General features: G+C 43.5%; 1 protein-coding gene across 1 annotated transcript in view; it reads left to right on the forward strand.

The window, feature by feature from the left end:
• Positions 1-20,500, forward strand: part of SH3RF2 (SH3 domain containing ring finger 2) — a 120,762-nt gene that overhangs the window by 42,180 nt on the left and 58,082 nt on the right. The window contains exons 3-5 of the mRNA XM_066272881.1: positions 7,918-8,187; positions 10,908-11,003; positions 19,427-19,750. Coding sequence (XP_066128978.1) covers positions 7,918-8,187; positions 10,908-11,003; positions 19,427-19,750 — 690 coding nt within the window. The remainder of the gene's footprint in view (positions 1-7,917; positions 8,188-10,907; positions 11,004-19,426; positions 19,751-20,500) is intronic.

Genomic DNA, 20,500 nt, shown 5'->3' on the forward strand with positions numbered 1-20,500 from the left:
CCAGCCCATTTCAGAAGCAATCACAAGCTACTTATGAAGAACCAGCTTATGCTAGGAGCCAGCGGTATGGCTATGAACATGGCAGGGATTACCTCCTGTGCTGAGGGAATGAGCTCGCCCCAGCGCAGTCTCAGAAAGATGTTGGAAGGGACAAATGAAAGCATGCCAAAGAGGCTAACGATGGCGAGTTTTTCTTTCTCTGCCCTCTGGTGAACTCCTGCTTCCTTCGCCTTTTCCCTGCTATAGGACCCCTGATGGGAGGCAGGAGGAACCACGGGGAGGAAGTCTGGCACATCCTGGAACTAAAGGGGAGAGTGCTTAAAATTGATACTTGTCAAGAGAGGAAGGAAAGAATGCGAACAATACCCACCGATTCAGAATGGCAGAAGATAAATGAAGAATGGAGAGCTGTGATGACCCAGCTCTCTACCTAGGACTGGAAGAAGAGGGTGTGAGACAAAAGACTGGGGGAAGGAGAAATAGAGAAATACGTGACAAAAATCATAGAACAGAAGAGTCTTAGATACAGAAATAGAATCAACTATATAGAACCCCCTCATATCAGTGCTCTCCCAAATCGGTATCTCTCACCTCTCCATAAAACTCACTCCACTTTATAATGATATATTCATCTATTATTTATAAGTTTAACCTTTCTTTACCCAACGACACAATGGTTGGCATAGTTGGTGCTAAAAAAAAATTACTGAGAGAATGAATAACAAGTAGGGTTGGAAAAGTCAGGCCACAAGGAGTCACTGCAAGCTCTTTACTCCCCTCACCTCCTTTGGGCAAAATCTCTAAGAATCCTTGTTTATTGAATACTTCTTATTTGCTGAGCATTCTACTAAGTACTCCATGTAATTTGTCTGAATCCATGAGGAAGTGTGTTCAAAGGTCCCCAAGTCTCCCTCGGATTCAACAATTCACTAGAAGGGTTCACAGAACCCTCAAAGCTGTTACACTCACAGTGATCATTTATTCCAATGAAAGAATTGAGATTCAGGTGGGAAAGGGGGAAGCTACATAGAGCAGAGCCCAGGAGAGCCCAGACCCAGGCTCTCCATTGTCCTCTCCCAGAGGAGTGGTGCAGAGAGCACATATTTTGCCCAGCAATAGCACGTGACAACACACATGATATATTGCCAACCAAGCCTGACCTGTGGTGGCACAGTGGATAGGGCATGGACCCAGAATGCTGAGGTCACTGGTTCGAAGCCCTGGACTTGCCCAGTCAAAGTACATACGAGAATCAATCAATGAGCAACTCAAGTGAAGCAACTATGCTCCCTCCCCTCTCTCTCTTACCTCTCTCACCTCTGTCTAAAATCAATAAATAAAATCTATTAAAAATAAATATTTTTTTTAAAGAAGAAAGAAATATTGCCAACCAAGGAAGCTCACCAGAGACTGGATGTCCTAGGAGTTGTGCTGGTTTTGGTTAGGTAGGCATGACTGACTTCCCACATGACCTTAGTCCCTCGCCCCTCCAGGTGTCAAGGTTCTGCTGCATGACCCACACCCACCACCATACTCACATTGTCAGTTTAGACTCCCCTGTGTGTCCCAAGGCTGCAGCGAGTTAAAGTCATCTGATCAGGCAAGATATTTCAAGGGCTTAAAAGTTATCATCCCAGTCAAGGGTTGAAATTTTCTTTGGAACAGGTACAGTGTGTATAACCCAGACTGGCTGCGTTTATTGCACAAAGTATTAGTATCTGTGGGTGACACAAACTAAGTATCAGGAAGGGATTTGGCCAAAGTTACAGAAGCCAGAATGCAAAGTGACATCCTACTTGACTCTAATATCCGTGTTCTCTCACACCCTAGGGCTGCTTCTGACCACTAAAATTTTCTATGAAGAAAAAAGAAACTCACTTAGAGCATCTCACAAGCCTGGCCTCAAACTGGAACGCCCACATTCAGGAATTTACACTTAGAAGGATCACAGGAATGTTTGCCTTCTGGTGATCTCAAACCCCCAGGCAGCAGATGGCTTGGCTCTGGGCTGTAGTCTGGCTTGGCCAAGGGCAGCCAGACCTGGTCCTGTTGAGTGACTGCTGGGAAGTTCTCCCACCTCAGCAGAGAAGGCAAACATGCAAATGGCCAGCCAGCACTTTCTAATATATGCTCCATTGCCCCTCACAAAGCCACTCCAAAAGGGGTATCAGGGAGGGAGGGAGGCAGGTTGGCTCAGCTGGCTAATCAGAGGCTAGGAAGCTGAGATCCAGGACGGTCAGCTGACCTTTCGTCTCACCAGCAGAGTGAAAACATGCGGGAAGTCACATCGACCTTACCCAGCCTTCCCAAGGCCTGTTCTGCGAATCCTGATAAGTGGGCCAGATGCAAAAAACAGACTCCCATCAGCAGAATAAACCTTCTGAGAAGACAGTCAGCAGAGAAACCTGGTGACTTTGTTTAACTCAGTGTTTCCTGAGCTTATCTGACTACTGACCATTTTCCAAGTGTGTGTAGCACCAAATTGTCCAAATTCAGGGCAATGTGGAAAATACGATCAAACTCTCATTTTTTTTTATTTTCCAGCTCATGCCCATAGATCTGATTTGAAATAATTATTATCAGTCATATTTATTAACCTTGCATGCATCCTTTTTCTCCAGGAATGGTAATTCCTGGGTGTTTCTTGATTAATTCACATGCTCATGCATCCATCAAGCATTTATTAAACACCTGTTTATGTTCAGGACTCAGATATAGAGAAGCAGAGGTGTTTCAGATGCCAGTCCTGCATTCTCCAGCAGAAAATTCAGAGCCTGGTGAAGGATCACTTGAGCCAAAGGCTAGAATGTTTTTTCCGACTCCATTCTGCAGTGATGGGTGATCTCAGGACCAGCTCAGGGAAGTGAGCAGTAAGCTCAGCATGTTGATTGTGGCCCCACCTGATACCAGGAGTACAGAGAACCAGGCCAACTCCTTTCTATGAGTGGGCAGGGTCACCAGTGCTTGGCGAAGAGCTGGTCACTTAGTGGCAGGTTGAGTTCTGAGCTCCAGCGACCTGTTTCCCTTTTGTGCATCACTTTGGTGATTCTGCTCCACGTGGGCTCCTTTTATCTTACCTTTTATCAATCCGCACACCTCTTTCATTATTTTCAAATTGGAAATAGACACAAGGCTCATTGGCAGCTAGCCCTCCTGCTGTTTCTGAAGTCTGCTATTTGAATATTCCGTTGTCATGCAGTCTTGTTGTTTCTGGGGTTTTAATGTGTATTAGTCAGGACTTGTTCAGTTTCAAGTGTCGGAAAACACTGCATTGGGGATATAATCTAATTTTACTGTGTGTGCTTCAGGCATAGCTGGATCTAGGTATTCAGATGTTATTGAATCTGAAGGGACACACCAGCTCCCCCTGGATGATTGCCTTTCTGGAGAACACCAGGAAAGAGAGTGTGGTAATGACCTGGCTGGGAGACCTCTGTGCCTACTTCCCCCCCCCCCTCCTGCCCACACCTGGGAAAACAATTATGGGTGACAAACACTGTCACCAACAAGACAACGGTGATTGCTGATGTGGCACTCAGAGTCCTTTTCCCCTGAGAGCAGCTGAGGACCGGATAGAATCAACCAGCCGAGTGCCTTCAGGTGCTTAACTTTTATGTGAGGGCTCTGGAGTTCAATAATTCATGCTAATGCAGCCAGCTGCTAGCAAATTATACTCACACTCTCTTCCAATTTTGATTACAAAACAGAGCCCCGGATGAGGTTTATGATGGAAAAACATACTTAGGTGACTCCAGCTGGATGAAAGAGCAAGGCTGCTTTGAGGTCAAATGAGCCTAAGTCATTCTCGGGGCTGCCACACACAAGCTGTGTGACCTTGCGTGGTGACGTCAGACCCCTCAGAACTTCTGCTTCTTCATCAATAAAATGGGCTGATACCACCTACGTCATTGGGTTTTGAGATCATATGAATGACATATACATAGATAGTGCAGTTGTGTAATAACATGGAAAATTTTTTACGGCTTTCCAGAACCACGATAAATGTTAATTGTCTTCCCCTTCTCAGATTCTCCTCTCTCTCCGCAGCGTGGAAGCCAGTGTTTCCTATAGGTTTGAATGCAGCACTGAGAATCTCAGGGGAGGGATTATCCAACATGAAGAGAAAGAAGACGAAAAGAGTCTTTGTACTCTTTTCATCTTCTTTGTAAATTCTAAAGGTAGAATTTACAATTCACTTTCACAACACTTATCTATAGAAGGGGAGATAGAGAAAAGATGGTGAGTTTCTTGGGGGCAGAGTAAATACACTTAATGATACCCATTTTATATAGTTTAATGAAATAACCTTTTTTCTTTTGGATATCACCATGGTCCGTGTGAATACCCAGCAGTCAGAGTCACCTGTAGGAAGCAGTCCAAGTCACACTGTGGGGGTGACAGGCCTGAATATATGTATTTTATTAAACAGCAAATGGTCCAGTGGCTTTGGAATATAGGACTACTACTGGGCACAAACAGTAGAAGTAATGGATAAATTTTAATCAGTAAAAAGGGTATCAACCATCAACAAAAAAAAACAGCTATGAATTAACATCCTAGGTGAAGAAAGTACCACAGTTGACATTTGGTGTCAGATTACGGGAGATGAGGTATGTTTAACAACACATGTGATGTTATGAGCTCTCTCCAACTCCCACTGGACAATCCACCAGTGCCCTAGGCTCATTCATAGTAAAAAAAAAACCATTAGTACTATCTTAGGGTTTCAAAGTTAATGCGTCTCCAAAAAGATTGAAGTATTTAGTGCAATTTTAGCTTTATATGCATGCTCAGTAGTCATTCAAATATACATACATAAGCCACTCACACTGGCTGTCTTTCAGAAGAGAAAGAGAAAAATCAGCTTAGCCATTTACAAAACCACCTCAAAACTTCATTGCTCCTATTTTGAACAGAATAAGATATAACTCAGACCAGGAGGGCATCAAACTTGGATGCTGGGGAGCTTGATAAAAATGCAGATGCTTGAATCACAGCTGGAGAGATTCTGGTCAAACAGGCCAGGATGGGGTGCAGGAATCTGCACTCTTAACATCTGTTGGGATTCTAATAGAGGTAAACCCCAGACTTCATTTTGAGAAACACTGGTTAAGAGGCTGGCTTGAGGATAGACAGACCTGAGCTCAAATCAACTCTAAAGCTCTCTAGCTTCATGAACTTGGGCAATTTTTTAAACTCTGATACCTGGTTTTCCAATCACAGTTTGCTACGAAAATTGAATAAATATATTGTATATAGTGCTTAGCACAGTGCCTGGCACATAGGAAGAAACATTCAGTAAATATCAGCTATTGGTCTTATTACTATGCAAAGTCAAAGGGGCTTTAATTTTTTTATAGTTTTATTTATAAAATTAAATTTAATGGGGTGACATTGATTAATAAGAGTACATGAGTTTTAGGTAAACACTTCTATAGCATTTTAACTGTTGATTATGTGCCATCACCTAAAATTCTTCCTTTCTTTGTGTTTCTTTTCCTTTTACAAATCCAAAATAACAGTGCATTAGACAAGATGAATGTTTATTTAGCTTTCAGGCAGAAGCCTGGAAGTCAAGCAGTACAGGACCTCAGTAGCAACTCTGCGACCCAGACTACCTCCTTTCCTATTTAGCTGTGACATTCATCCTCGTTGCTCAGGATGGCAGCTAGAGCTCCAGCAATCACATCTGCATTCCACATAGCAAAATGGAGGAAAGCAAAAAGAATACTGGTCTTTCCTAGTAAAAACACTTCTTAAAGGTTACTTAGACCTTATTGGCCAGAACTTAGTTGCCAGGGAAGCTGGAAAATGGGACTACAGTTATAGGTGGTTGTGTAACCAGAGGGAAAAAAATGTGATTTATTTCAATGGAAAATTGGGGAGAAGAAATATGGAGGGACGGCTTTGTTCTCTGATATAGCCAACCCTAAGAGTTTATCAGAATCAGATCACTCCCCACAAATCCTCTGCTCTCATCTAGCATCTATCAGCTTATTTTTCAGGTAAGGAACGTCTCCAAAAAGTTGGTTGTGTGGTTTGCTGATCCTACTTAGGGTGGCTTATTTTTTTTTTCCTAAATTCCTCCCACGTCTTTTACATCCCCAGGTTTATTTATTTTATTTTTACTATCCAATTTTAATAAGGAACACAATCATTTCATTGTAGAAAAGTTTGAAAGCACAGCTAAGCACTTAGGGAAACAATTTTTTGAATATTAAAAAATCTCACTACTTGGAAATCACCACTCTTATCATGTTGGAGTATAGCCCCCTAGTATTTTCCCCCAGGTAAAAATGTGTATGTGTTTTTACCTAGTCTACACAACTGTCTTAACCTCTTCTATTATATTCACCAGTATGAGTACCTCAATGTGATTAATTATAGATCGACATCATCAATTTTAATAACCGCAGGGTATTGCATTGTATGGGTGCATCATAATTTATTCAGCCAATTCCATTTATTCACAACACTGTACAGATAAACCTCCTAGCATGCACACTTTCGCTCACTGGCTTCCGGAGGATGAGCTGTGTTCCGGCGGTTTCTCTCCCTCCTTGGGCTCTCCTTACGGTGTCCAGGGACCAGCAGGAAAGCGCTGCTCTGCCATCCATCAGCAATATGATGATGTGCAGGTCTCATCTCTGCCCTGAAGCTGCTTCAAATTTCTTTTCAAATGAACACTGCAGACTCGAAAGGTCCTTGAAGAACTGAATTAATGCCTTCTTACACCCCCTGACGAATAGCAAGACTGCCCCCAGGAGAGGGGCTACTTCACCCCGGTGCTGAGAGAAGCCCAAAATAAAACACAATCCCAGGTGACCCTGGCAGGCTTTCTGTTAAACCTAAGCTACTAGAACTTTCAGTTTGCCAAACTGACTTCAAGAAGGCCTGAGTGAGGCCATTTTTGTGTGGAGAAACTCGTTTCAATTAGAAAAAAAAAGAATACATTTGACTAAAATCATTATTAAGATGGACAACCAATTTGACAAGTGACGATTCTTTTGCTAATTTTTTTAAATTGATGATTGATTTCTGACTAATGATTTCTTTGTGTCATTTGTGCTTCCTAATGATGCAAACACTTGTAAGATTTACAGTTTCTAGAACAGGCTGAAGACAAGTTACATTGCATCGCCATCATATAACAATTTCTATTTTCAGGGAGTTTTCAGCTCAGTTTTCTTTCCATAGATACTGAGGACCATGTAGAACTGATACCATTAGCCCTCCATTCCAGGTGATGATAATAGGTGATGTCTTTTATTGAGCACATACTACCCACCGATCAATATTCTAAAAGTATTATGAATATTACTTATTCCTTGCAACTAACCTAATTAGATGGGTATTCTATTATTATCCCATTTTATAAGTCAGTTTGCTTTAAGAAAGATTAAAGAACTTGATCATGGTCACACAAGGGAAAAAAGGTAGAGCCAGAATTCAAAATCAGTGCTCGGGCCCCAGAAAGAGTCACTGACTCACTCAAGTTCGCATAGCTATGGAGTCAAGTCCAAAATTCTATTCCCTGCATAGGGATTAAGTTTTCTTAATCACTCTGAAACCAGGTAGCCTGAGTTTAGGTCTCATATCTGCCATTTCCCAACCGTGTCACCTTAGGCAAGTTATGTGTTAAACTACTCTGTGCCTCAGTCACCTTACTTAGAAATGGGGGTGATCAGAGTGTACATCTCAATGATACAATCCACAGACTATATAATTCTACTATGTAATTCTACATGTAATTCATCGCCTCATTCTACTCATACATAACACTCTGTTTTGTTGGCAACATTGTTTACAGATCCACAAGATGACTAGAAGTGCTCAGTGGTTCATTGTTAATGTGATTCATTCTGTCCCTCCAGCCTCTAAGCCAAGTACCTGTTTTATTGGTCTGTGCCACTGCAGGTGCCCCGAGCAAAGGCCTTACGCAACTACCGAGGGCAGAATCCCGGTGACCTGCGTTTTAACAAGGGAGACGTCATTCTCCTCCGGCGACAGCTGGACGAGAACTGGTACCAGGGGGAGGTCAATGGAGTCAGCGGGTTCTTCCCGGCCAACTCGGTAGAAGTCATCAAGCAGCTGCCCCAGCCACCCCCCCTTTGCCGGGCCCTCTACAACTTCGACCTGCGAAATAAAGACAAGAGTGACAACCAGGACTGCCTGACCTTCCTTAAGGTAAGGTTCTGGGCAGCCGCCAATGTCATAAGTGACCCCATACAGACTATGGCAGAACCTGGAGTTGTTTGCTTAATAATTGCTTATTTTTTAATTATACATAAGTGTATATATGTATGTATATGTATATGTGATTATATATGCCATATGTGTGTATAATTCAAACTACACAGACATGAAGTCACTAGAGAAATCTACTAATAACAGTTTGATATAAATCCTTAAGCCTTTTCTATTGCAATTACAAAAATAAGTGTTTACGCCTTCATTCACTCATTCTGCAATCACGTTGAACCTATTCTTTGCAGGCACAGTGACACAGCATGAACAAGTCACAGTCCCCGCCCTCAGACAGAGTAGTGGGAAAAACAGACAGGTGGACAAAAAATTACAAACATCATTTGATAGCCTGCTTGCAAAACTACCATTCTCACCTCTTTATCATGAATCTATAAGGCTGTTGTTGCTGACCAAGTTCTCATCAACTAATGCTTCTCATTTACAAGTCTATTTTGTTGTAAACATTGCATGTCAAACATTCCAAACACACACCATAACATAATTATACCTTTCAAACAGATAACCTCTTACAAGATATATTTTCCAAGGACATTAATTACCCTAAATTTTATTTTGGCCTTTATACTTCTCTAGACTACTTTAATTCCCTGTGTTCAGTATTTATTATTTCTTAAACATTCAAATTTTCTCATATACACCGTAGTCAGTGTGGTTTTTATTCTTTACTTTGTATGATAAATCAAATACAAAAAAAAAAACGGCACTCCTAGACTGGGTCAGGGACAGTGTTCTCTTTTGTAAATCATTTTTGTCCCACCACTACCAGAAGTGAGATTTACTTCAGATTCCCTCATACTAGATAACCTCGCTGTCCTCCGTATTTGAAATACTGACCATTATTGTCTTGGCATGTCCAAGTGAGTCCCCTAAGGAAGGTCATTCTGTAGCCCAAACCGCCAAGTCTATACATCAGCTACAGCCAGAGGGAGGACAGTTCAATTCCACAAGCATTTATTCAGTATTTACTTTGTGCCAGACATTAGACACTGGGCTCTGGGGACACAGCTGGAGGAAGACATAGGCAGGTAGCATTATTTGTTTGGGGGGGTTGTTTATTTTCTTTTGTTTTGCCCCCCCCTCTGGGAATTGCAGACTGGGACACTTACTCCACCAGCTCATTCATTCATGCCACACTGTCCACTGGGGATAAGGTAATGAGTCACTGTCCCTACCTTCACAGAGCCAGCAGTCTAGTAGAGGGAACAAACACAGAAATGGGAAATGATGACGAGGAACCAGAAGAAAGGATTTAATCCATTCTGGAAGGCTTTGGGAGGCTGAGACTTCACAAGGAAATCTCACGGTCTTTCTGAACTCAGCATATCCAAATTAAATGCATGATCATCCCCTCGCGTTTTCTGTCTTATTCAGTCGTACAGTTTATTCACACATTCATTTATTCGTGGATGCATGCATTCAAGAAAGCTTAGTGGATGACTCCTAACGGGGAGCCACCGTATTAGGTGCCGGGGACACAGAAATAAACAAAATAGACACAGGCCCTGCACACATAGACTTTTTGTCCCGATGGGCATTAAGGATAGGCATTAAGGAAATAATAACCTCTAAATGTGCAATTGCAAATCGCAATAAAGACAGGAAAGTTAAGAAAAGACCTAATGCAGTAAACAAATTTAGATCTGGATTTGTTTAAATTACTCAGGGCCGTGGATCAGAAGGTCAAAGAGATCCGTGGATAAGTATTCAGGTTTAGACAGATGAGCAGGTACAGATGGGGAAAAGCGTCCCTGATATGGTATCAAGTGAAAAACCAACATGTCCCGCATTTGTATGAATACAAGAATAGGCAAAATGAACCTGCATGCTAGGAGTCAGGAGAGTGGTTACTCTAGCTAGGTGATTGGAAAGAGAACAAAGGGGTCTTCTGGATTCCGGCAATGTTCTTTGACTCTTGATCTAGATGGGGGTTCCATGTCAATGTAAAAATTCACCAAGCTTTACAGCTAAAATGTATTACTTTATTATATTCATTTGTATGTTTCTGGAAAAGATTTTTTAAATGAACACGTTTATATGTACATGAATATGTGTTTTATCTTCATAGAAAAGGATCCGGGGTGGGTATTAACCAAGGTATAAACAGTGATTATACCTGCCTTGTGGTAGAATTTTGTCTTTGTATTGTTTACCTGTATTTTCAAATGTTTCTACAATCAATGCAAACATATTATATAACCTTTTGCAAGAAGAAAATTTTGAATTAAAAGTCACTCTGCAGTTGATACATTAAATGTTGATAGATTCCGAAAAGTCTTCAAAATCAGAATAAAATTCATTCTTCCTTTTGCAAAGAGATCAGTCGGTCTCCTGATAGCTTTCATTCTGATTTCCTCATCAGATTAATTTAAATGAAAAGTCCAGGTTCTGCTAGTGATTGAAAATGAGAAACATCTCTAAGTCCATTGATCCTCCAAGGTATTTCTCTTTTGTCTTGGTGATCCAGATCCTGCCCTTTATGAAGAAAGATCAGTTAGCAAAAAAATTATGTAACTAAGTTATGAAAGAGCTGCATTCCTAGCACCTTACACCATCTGGGACTCCAAGTTGGTGTCCACAGAGAAGTTTCACCACGTGAGAACTGTGAATACTCACTGACCATGAGGCCTTTTCTCTTTCAGGATGATATCATCACTGTGATCAGCCGAGTGGACGAGAACTGGGCAGAAGGAAAGTTAGGCGATAAAATAGGCATCTTCCCAATCTTGTTTGTTGAGGTACGTGAGTATCGATTCTACATCTGATTCAAGCTTACTCAGGAAGATGCACATCCCACAGTGATTCCTGAGAGCGATTTCTATTTGATCTGAGGCTTATTCAGAACTAAGTAATGTCTCTAAAGAAAAGATGTCAGATGATAACATCCAGTTCTGGCAAGAGTGTGGGGCAATGAGCCTTTTCCTTCTGCTGATCGGAATGTAAATTGGTATAGCCTCTCACATCAAAACTCAAGCTCCACAGGCCCTGGCCAGTTGGCTCAGCGGTAGAGTGTCGGCCTAGCGTGCGGAGGACCCGGGTTCGATTCCCGGCCAGGGCACACAGGAGAAGCGCCCATTTGCTTCTCCACCCCTCCGCCGCGCCTTCCTCTCTGTCTCTCTCTTCCCCTCCCGCAGCCAAGGCTCCATTGGAGCAAAGATGGCCCAGGCGCTGGAGATGGCTCTGTGGCCTCCGCCCCAGGCGCTAGAGTGGCTCTGGTCGCAACATGGCGACGCCCAGGATGGGCAGAGCATCGCCCCCTGGTGGGCAGAGCGTCGCCCCATGGTGGGCATGCCGGGTGGATCCCGGTCGGGCGCATGCGGGAGTCTGTCTGACTGTCTCTCCCTGTTTCCAGCTTCAGAAATATAAAAAAAAAAAAAAAAAAAAAAACCTCAAGCTCCTTTCGAGAATGTTAAAAATGTACATCTCCTGGCCCTGGCCGGTTGGCTCAGTGGTAGAGCGTCAGCCTGGCTGCAGGAGTCCCGGGTTTGATTCCCAGCCAGGGCACACAGGAGAAGCGCCCATTTGCTTCTCCACCCCCCCCCCCACTCCTTCCTCTCTGTCTCTCTCTTCCCCTCCCGCAGCCAAGGCTCCATTGGAGCAAAGTTGGCCCGGGCGCTGGAGATGGCTCTGTGGCCTCTGCCTCAGGCGCTAGAATGGTTCTGGTAGCAACAGAGCAACGCCCCAGATGGGCAGAGCATCGCCCCCTGGTGGGCGTGCTGGGTGGATCCAGGTCGGGCACATGCGGGAGTCTGTCTGACTGCCTCCCCATTTCCGGCTTCAGAAAAATACAAAAAAAAATAATAATAAAATAAAATAAAATGTACTTCTCCTTTGAATCAACAATTCCACATCTGAGAGTTTATGGTAAGGTAATATTAAAACAAATATGTAGAAATACAGGTATAAAATGTGCAAAAGTATTCATCTTAGCATTGTGTATAATGGTAAAAAAAAAAAAAGAAAGAAAAGAAATAACCTTAAAAAATCTTTTTAAAAAAACAACAATAAGGATTTAGTATTTAAAAGAAAAAAAAACAATGGTATTGGAAAAATATATACTTATTAAAAATAATGTTAGAGAAGAATACTCAGTATCACAAATTATTTAGTATTATGGGAAAATGTTTTATGATCTGTTGTTAAGTAAAATAAAGTTGAATGGGTATAGAGTTTCACTTAGAAGGTAAAAAAGTTCTGGAGATCTGTGTCACAACAATGTTAATATGCTTCACACTGTTGAAATGCATGCTTAAAAAGGGCTCATAGGGGCCCTGGCCGGTTGGCTCAGCGGTAGAGCGTCGGCCTGGAGTGCGGGGGACCCGGGTTCGATTCCCGGCCAGGGCACATAGGAGAAGCGCCCATTTGCTTCTCCACTCCCACCCCCTCCTTCCTCTCTGTCTCTCTCTTCCCCTCACACAGCCAAGGCTCCATTGGAGCAAAGATGGTCCGGGCGCTGGGGATGGCTCCTTGGCCTCTGCCCCAGGCGCTAGAGTGGCTTTGGTCGCGGCAGAGCGATGCCCCGGAGGGGCAGAGCGTCGCCCCCTGGTGGGCAGAGCGTCGCCCCTGGTGGGCGTGCCAGGTGGATCCCGGTCGGGCACATGCGGGAGTCTGTCTGACTGTCTCTCCCCGTTTCCAGCTTCAGAAAAATACAAAAAAAGGGGGGGGCTCATAGGGTAAATGTTATGTTACATGTTTCTTATCGCAATCAAAAGAAACAAATTGAACTATATAAAACTAGCTTTATAAGTATATGTGTGTGTGTATTAATGGATAAGGAACTTAAAGGAAACGTACCAAAATATTACCAGTAGTGATGACCAGATGGTGAAATTCTAGGTGACTTTCATTTTTCTCTGCTGGCTTGTATTTGGTAAATCTTCTGACATGAGCACATAGTATATACTTGTTTGTTTTTGAAAGAAAGAACACGTGCTGGGCTATTTACCTAATATAACCAGGAGTCCCTAACCTCTGTAGATTTTAGCCTCACCTTAGCTTGAAGCAGGTCATTAAAAATTTAAGAGAGGATTCATTGATGAACTACATTTATTGGGTCCTTACCAGGCATACAGCATTGACAGTAAGCAGTGGGGAGCTATGAAAGAAATAAGAGGCATATTTCCCGCCCTCTAGGAGAGAAGGGTGAAAACAGAACAGAGGCATAATTGGAGAAAAGGAACCAGTTGTTTTATTCATAAGAGCCAAAGTAGGTTCTGAAGTGAATGGTGTGTCCAGAATACTATACTGCTTTCAAGGTTCTCTATACTCCATCTACTGGATCAGCACTGAAGGGATGAAAAGTGGAAGGGAGGGATGGAAGAAGTGTCCAGAGAGGCCGGTCCTCTATCTCTAATAAATACTCAGTCTCCCAATGCCTTTCCTCCTGCTGAGGTCCATCCGAGGTACACCCACCCAGTTCTCTCTACCTGATCAAATTTCACTCGTTCTACAAGGCTCAGCTAGAAACCCGCTTTCTCCAAAAGATTTCAGCAACTATTTGAATACTCGTTTATATCTTCTCTAAACACCTGATGGGTATATTACTTGTACTTTACAAGCTAGCCTAACACAGAACAAGTACTCCATTAAAAAAAATTGCTTAACAAGTGAATGAACGGAAAAATATTTAGGAGGTTGTCAGAGTAACCAAGAAAAAAATTAGAAAACTACTATGTGACCCCCCCCCATCCTAAACATATATTCAGTCATTCAACTAATTTTTCAAAGGATGTCTGCTATGTCTGGTCCTGTGCTAAGTTCTAAAGATACAAAATAGATGTGGGTCCCTACTTTCAGATTGTAAAGTCAGATATTAACCAAGCTATGATAAGTGTGATAATTGAAGCAAAGGGAACTTTACGGGGAGGAAGTGTCTGATGTGCAACTTGTCTGAGTTGGGGGTTAGCAAAAGCCTCTTAAGCCAAGATCTGACAGATGATTAGGCGTTGTGTAGGTGAGCAAGAAGGGAAGCGTGGTCCAGGAAATGTGCACAAGTCCTGCAGGAAGAGAAAGTGTGATGTATCCGACGGACCATAAGAATACTAGAACTGGAGCTTAGAGTGTAATAGACCGACTAAAAAATAAAGCCTGGGAAATAAACGGGAGACGGGTTCCAAGAGTTTTGTAAACCATCCTATATTAATGAGGATGAGTGAGGTTATGCTACGGTAATAAACAGCCCCCAAATCTGGGTGGCTTAACAAAGAAAAAGTTATTGCTCACTCACACTATATGTTTAACACAGAATTGTGAGAGGCTCTGCACACCTAACTCATTCGAGATCCCAGACTAATAAGGCTGGGCCATCTTGTAAGCGGCACATCTGGATCACATGGACTTCCCAATTTTTGTGGCAGGGGAAGAGTGAGGAAGAGTGAGTTGTATATCAGCAAATGCCTCAGCTCTGAAGTGATACTTGTCACTCCCACTTATAGCCTATTGGCCTGAACCAGTCATATAGTATAGCCCTACCTGTCTTTAGGTCAGCTGAGAAATATGGAAGAATATGTAGAATATTTGGTGAATATTATTGTCTGTGCCATATCATCGAAGTTTGGGCTTGATCCAGAAGTCAATAGAAGCTGTTGAAAGAGTGAGTCGATGATTCCATGAGATTGGGTTTCTTAAAGTCTGCTCTGGTGACAATGGAAAGAATGATTTGAAGAAAAGGGAGAGAAAAGAAAAACAGAATGAGCAGTTAGGAGCTACTGCCTGGCTCAGTTAGAAGGTGACATGAGCTTTAACCAGTAGATTGGAAATAAGTGGCCAGATTCAAGGACCTTTTTAGAGGCAGATCCACCAGACTTGGACAGAAGTAGGGTAAAAAGGAGAGGAAGTGGTCAAGGACCCAACCCTCTTTCTGACTTGTGTATCTAGGTTAGTGATGAAGCCATTTCCTGGGTCCAGCAAGCAATATTAGCTGAAGAGCAACAATTTTGTTGATTGGGAGACAGTGGTTAAGGGTCTAAGGACAGAGATCAGCTACAACTAATATCTACCTGGTCACCTAGGAAGTGCTAAAATTTCCACTGATGAGAGCTCACACGGTCCCTTATGTTATTTTAAGAAGCTTCTTCATAACTGGGGCAGGGGAGCACCAATGATTTCAGTACCCATTTCTGACACCCTTTTTTCCCAAAACCTATACATTTAATGATTGAGTACTCCCCATCCTTTAAAAATTGATGATCACAAGAATCCTCAAGATGATCATCAAACTAAGGCATGGCTTCATTCGTTCTCCTAATTGCTAGGAAAGGAAGAAGATGATCAAGTGGCTGCTCTAATCTGGGAACCTGGTTTTCAAAAATAACTTGAAATCTCAACTGAGCTTTCTAAAGCAGTGCTTAGATTTTTACTTTGGTCCTGTTATTAAGACGAGCACTTGCTGAAGGCTCTTTAAAGAAGTTTTGAATTACTAGTGCCACGCAAAGTGATCGGAAGGAAGGACAGCTTTCTTATGAGAGGGACGTGGGGTTTTTTTTTTGGGGGGGGGGTTGGCATAAACAAGATTTTTCTTGTTAATGTAACATTTGATTTATTGAATTGCACCTGGATGAAAAGGTGGTAGAACAAACACTGAGCTCACGCCCATTCTTGTCGAGACTTCTCCGACAGGCCCTGCCTGGGTCAAAGGAATCTTGCTCAGCCCAATGAACCTGAAGGATACTGTTTCAAGTGAGTGCGTGCAAATTTAAGAGATGTGCAATCCTTCCCAGACTGAGCCATTAATCACGTTGGCAGAGGACAGGGCAGAACACGAGTCACATGGAGCCCTTTGTCAGGGCTGCTGATGGAAATGCTGATGGTGTTGCTCACCTGGGGACAGACAATTAGGTGCAAGCAGAAAAAAAAGTTAACTTCATTGTAGCTGCGAATGACCGTGAAGAACTTTACTCATTAAACCAAAAGAGTGTATATTGTCCTCTTACAATGGAGGGATAGGTGCTCTGGGGAGTGGAAGGACATTGTCCCCAATCCAGACAGCCATCAGAGCTTGTCTAAACAATTTCAATAAATTCCTAATTGGTCTGCCTCCTTGTAGTCTGGAATAACAGCTTTTGATATCTTTATTTCTATTTACATACAGTAAAATCTACTGTTTGGTGTCCAGTTCTACATGTTTTGATTAATGCATTCAGAATAACCCCACCATCATTAAGATGTAGAGTAGTTCCAACAGTCCCAAAAAACATGAGGTAATGCTCCCCCTTTGTAAAGAGCTCCTTCCGGGACTCCCAACCCCTGGCAGCCACTGATCTGTTTTCTGTTGATATAGTTTTCCCTTTCCAGAATGTCACAGAAATGGAATCATACAGAATGTAGCCTTTTGAGTCTGGCTTCTTTCCTTCAGCATAATGCACTTGAGACACATCCATGCTGTTGCATGTAGCAAGTAGTTCATCCCTCTTTATTGTTGAGTCCTATGCCGTTGTACCATGTGCCAAAGTTTGTTTATTCATCCACCAGTTGAAAGACACTGTGGCTGTTCCCAGGTGTTGGCAACTATAATTAGAGCTGCCATGAACATTTGCATATCATTTTTTGAATGAGCATGAGTTTTCATTTCCCCAGGGTAATTATCTAGGAGTGGGATTGCTGGGTTGGATGCTAAGTATGTGTTTAACTTTGTAAGAAACTGCCAAAGCATAGCACGAACTTTCAAAAGCATAAATCAGATCATGTCTCTCCTCTGCCTAAATTTTGCCAAAGGCTTCCTTATGCGTACAACAAACTTGAAGCCTCCCAGGCCCTTTGTGATTGGGCCCCTGATTATCTCTACAGTCTCGCTCGCTCCATTCCTGCCTTCTCCGTTTCTTTTGTGTCGTCCCCTCAGAGGGCTGAGTGTGCCCAGCCCTGCCCTGCCCCCGCCTCTTCAAGACCTTTCTGCTAGTTTACATTCCCTCTGCTGGCATGTTTCTACCTTCAGCTTTACATGGCTGATTTCTTCTTCTTCTCCGTGTCTCAGTTTTTTTGTTTGTTTTTTACAGAGACAGAGAGAGTCAGAGAAAGGGATAGATAGGGACAGACAGATAGGAACAGAGAGAGATGAGAAGCATCAATCATCAGTTTTTCATTGCAACACCTTGGTTGTTCATTGATTGCTTTCTCATAAGTGCCTTGACCGCGGGCCTTCAGCAGACCGAGTAACCCCTTTGCTCGAGCCAGCGACCTTGGGTCCAAGCTGGTGAGCTTTGCTCAAACCAGATGAGCCTGTGCTCAAGCTGGCAACCTCAGAGTCTTGAACCTGGGTCCTCCGCATCCCATTCCAATGCTCTATCCACTGTGCCACCGCCTGGTCAGGCCATGTCTCAGTTTAAATATCACCTTCTCAGCAGGTTCTTCTTGATCCCCCAATCCAAAGTAGCTACCTCCCCCCGTCACTCTCTATCACAGAAGAACACATATCACTATCAGGTATTTTCTTTTTATTTATTTACTTATTTTTATTTATTTATTTATTTATTTATTTATTTATTTATTTTTGTATTTTTCTGAAGCTGGAAACAGGGAGAGACAGTCAGACAGACTCCCGCATGCGCCTGACTGGGATCCACCCGGCACGCCCACCAGGGGTGACGCTCTGCCCACCAGGGGGCGATACTCTGCCCCTCTGGGGGGTCACTCTGCCCCTCTGGGGGGTCGCTCTGCCGTGACCAGAGCCACTCTAGCGCCTGGGGCAGAGGCCAAGGAGCCATCCCCAGCACCCGGGGCATCCTTGCCTCAATGGAGCCTTGGCTGCGGAAGGGGAAGAGAGAGACAAAGAGGAAGGAGGGGGTGGGGGTGGAGAAGCAAATGGGCGCTTCTCCTATGTGCCCTGGTCGGGAATCGAACCCGGGTCCCCCGCACGCCAGGCCGACGCTCTACCACTGAGCCAACCGGCCAGGGCCACTATCAGGTATTTTCTTGTTCGCTTGTTCCATGCTTGTCTTTGCCATGTATAAGTCACCCCGACCTGGCCTCAGCATTCTTATCTTTAAAGTGGACGTTATAATAATCCAACTCATACTTGATGATTTTTCCCCAACAATATTACAAGCTTCTTGAGGCAGAAACTACATCTGCTTTAAAATGTCCTAATTTGCTATTTTCATCATCTGTACATTGTCATTGAAAAGTTTGTAGGTGGGCATACGAGACAGACCTTTGGTTTTAGGCGGCAACTGGTGACACTCATAATAATACAAAGTTAAGTAATTGTTCTGGAAACTTTTATTCACACAAACCCCTGTTTTGTCAACATATTTTAGGTTTCTAAAGGAAATGAACTTACAGGGGCCCTTGGTGGGCAAGGTATCAAAATATAATGTGGTCAGTGGTTGTGCTGGAACTAGATTGGTAATAGATTGCAAGAACTGGTTGTTATATTTTCAGGAATTTTGCTAGTCCGTTGTTAAGCTATTGGTAGATATTTACACCAGAGACATTGGTAGACTCTACAGATCAGGGTTTTGTTTGTTAGTTTTGCTGGTTTACCAGCACACCACTAAGAAGTAGAGAGCAAAAGAAAATGATGATAAGATGGAAGTATTTTAAAAAACTAGTTAAAGATGGTCTGAGTATAAAGATTCAGGATCCTGAATGGATTTACATTCTGGCTCAAACACTTACCAAATGTATGAACTGGAGCAACTTCATTCACGCGTTATTCCACAAACACTCAGCACCCACTCTGGCGTACAGCAGAGAAGCTAACAGTCCAGTGGGGGCAAGGAGAGTCAGTGGTTACAGAAAGGGATGAAAGCTGCCACGATGGGAAAGCACAGAGGCCACAGGGACACCGAGGAGCAGCAGCCACCCCCGTGGGGGAGTGAGGGGTGGCCGAAGGGGGAGGGGGAGTCCACCGGGTGGAAAGAAAGGTGTGGCTGGGAGAAATGCAGAAAGGAGGGGTTGCTCCCGACCAGGGAAAAATATCATGGCTTATTATCAACCCTTTGGACCTGAGGAGAAGAGAGAAAGAGTAGACCTCCTCTCAAGAGAGGTGTGAGAGTTTATTACTATAGCAAAGACACTGGAACAGATTGATGAAAGATAGAAGTGAGCAAGGAATGGCAAGTGAGGTGGTGGCCTCAGAACCGGCTTCAGACGAGCCTGGGTGAGGCTTAGCTACTCAGGTCAGATCAGAAGGACCAACTTCTCATCAAACCTTCTGTCTTTTCAGCCAAACCTCACTGCAAGACACCTGCTGGAGAAGCACAAAGGCCGTCAGCCATCCCGCACAAAAAGCATGTCCCTGATGTCCTCATCGTCCAGAGGCAAAGCTGCCAGCATGTCCACCCTCCGAAGGGGCCCTGGCTCTAGGAGGAAGGGGTCTGGGCAGTTCTCCATCACAACCGCTTTGAACACTCTCAACAGGATGGTCCACTCCCCCTCAGGGCGCCACATGGTGGAGATCAGCACCCCTGTGCTTATCAGTTCCAGCAACCCCTCTGTGGTCAGCCAGCACCTGGAGAGAGCAGATGTTCTTCCTAGCTCCATGGGACAGGTAGGGAGCAAAGCCCTGGGATCAGGCACCTCGGAGTTGGGCAAGTGATCCACACCATGTCACAAGCAAAAGCGTGTATTTAGTTCCTTCTAGGCATCCATAATGCATAATAATAACTAATGCCTTATGTAGTATGTGTCAGAGTTGTGATCTCTGACATTTCATCCTTGAAACAGCCTGTGCATTAGGTATTATTGTTGTTTTTCCCACTTAGCAGGTGAGAAAACTGAGGCTTAGAGGAGTTTAACCACTTGTCAAATTCTCACAGATACTTTGCTTTCCCACATTAAGTGACTTTACATGGGTCTGCTCCCTTAAAGAACTGCCCTTCAAGGAGAAAATGGCACCCATTTTCTAGGTAGGATCCTGGCATCACAGTTTGAAATTTTACTGTTCCATCCTCTGGCAAGGTATGATGTATCATGTGTAAAGAATAAAAAGAAATGGTAGGGCCCTGGCCAGTTGGCTCAGTGGTAGAGCGTCAACCTAGCATGTGGAAGTCCCTGGTTCAATTCCCAGTTAGGGCACACAGAAGTGGTGACAATCTGCTTCTCTCCCCCTCCCCTTTCTCTCTCTCTCTCCCTCTCCCTCTCCCGCAGCCATGGCTTGATTGAGTTGAGCACATTGACCCCAGGCACTGAGGATGGCTTTGTGGAGACTCCATCTCAGGCACTATAGAAAGTTCCATTTCAAGCATGGCCCCTGATGGGCAAAGCTTTGGCCCCAGACAGGGTTTGCCAACTGGATGGA

The sequence above is a fragment of the Saccopteryx bilineata genome, chromosome 4 (assembly GCF_036850765.1).
Source record: "Saccopteryx bilineata isolate mSacBil1 chromosome 4, mSacBil1_pri_phased_curated, whole genome shotgun sequence".
Lineage (NCBI taxonomy): Eukaryota > Metazoa > Chordata > Mammalia > Chiroptera > Emballonuridae > Saccopteryx > Saccopteryx bilineata.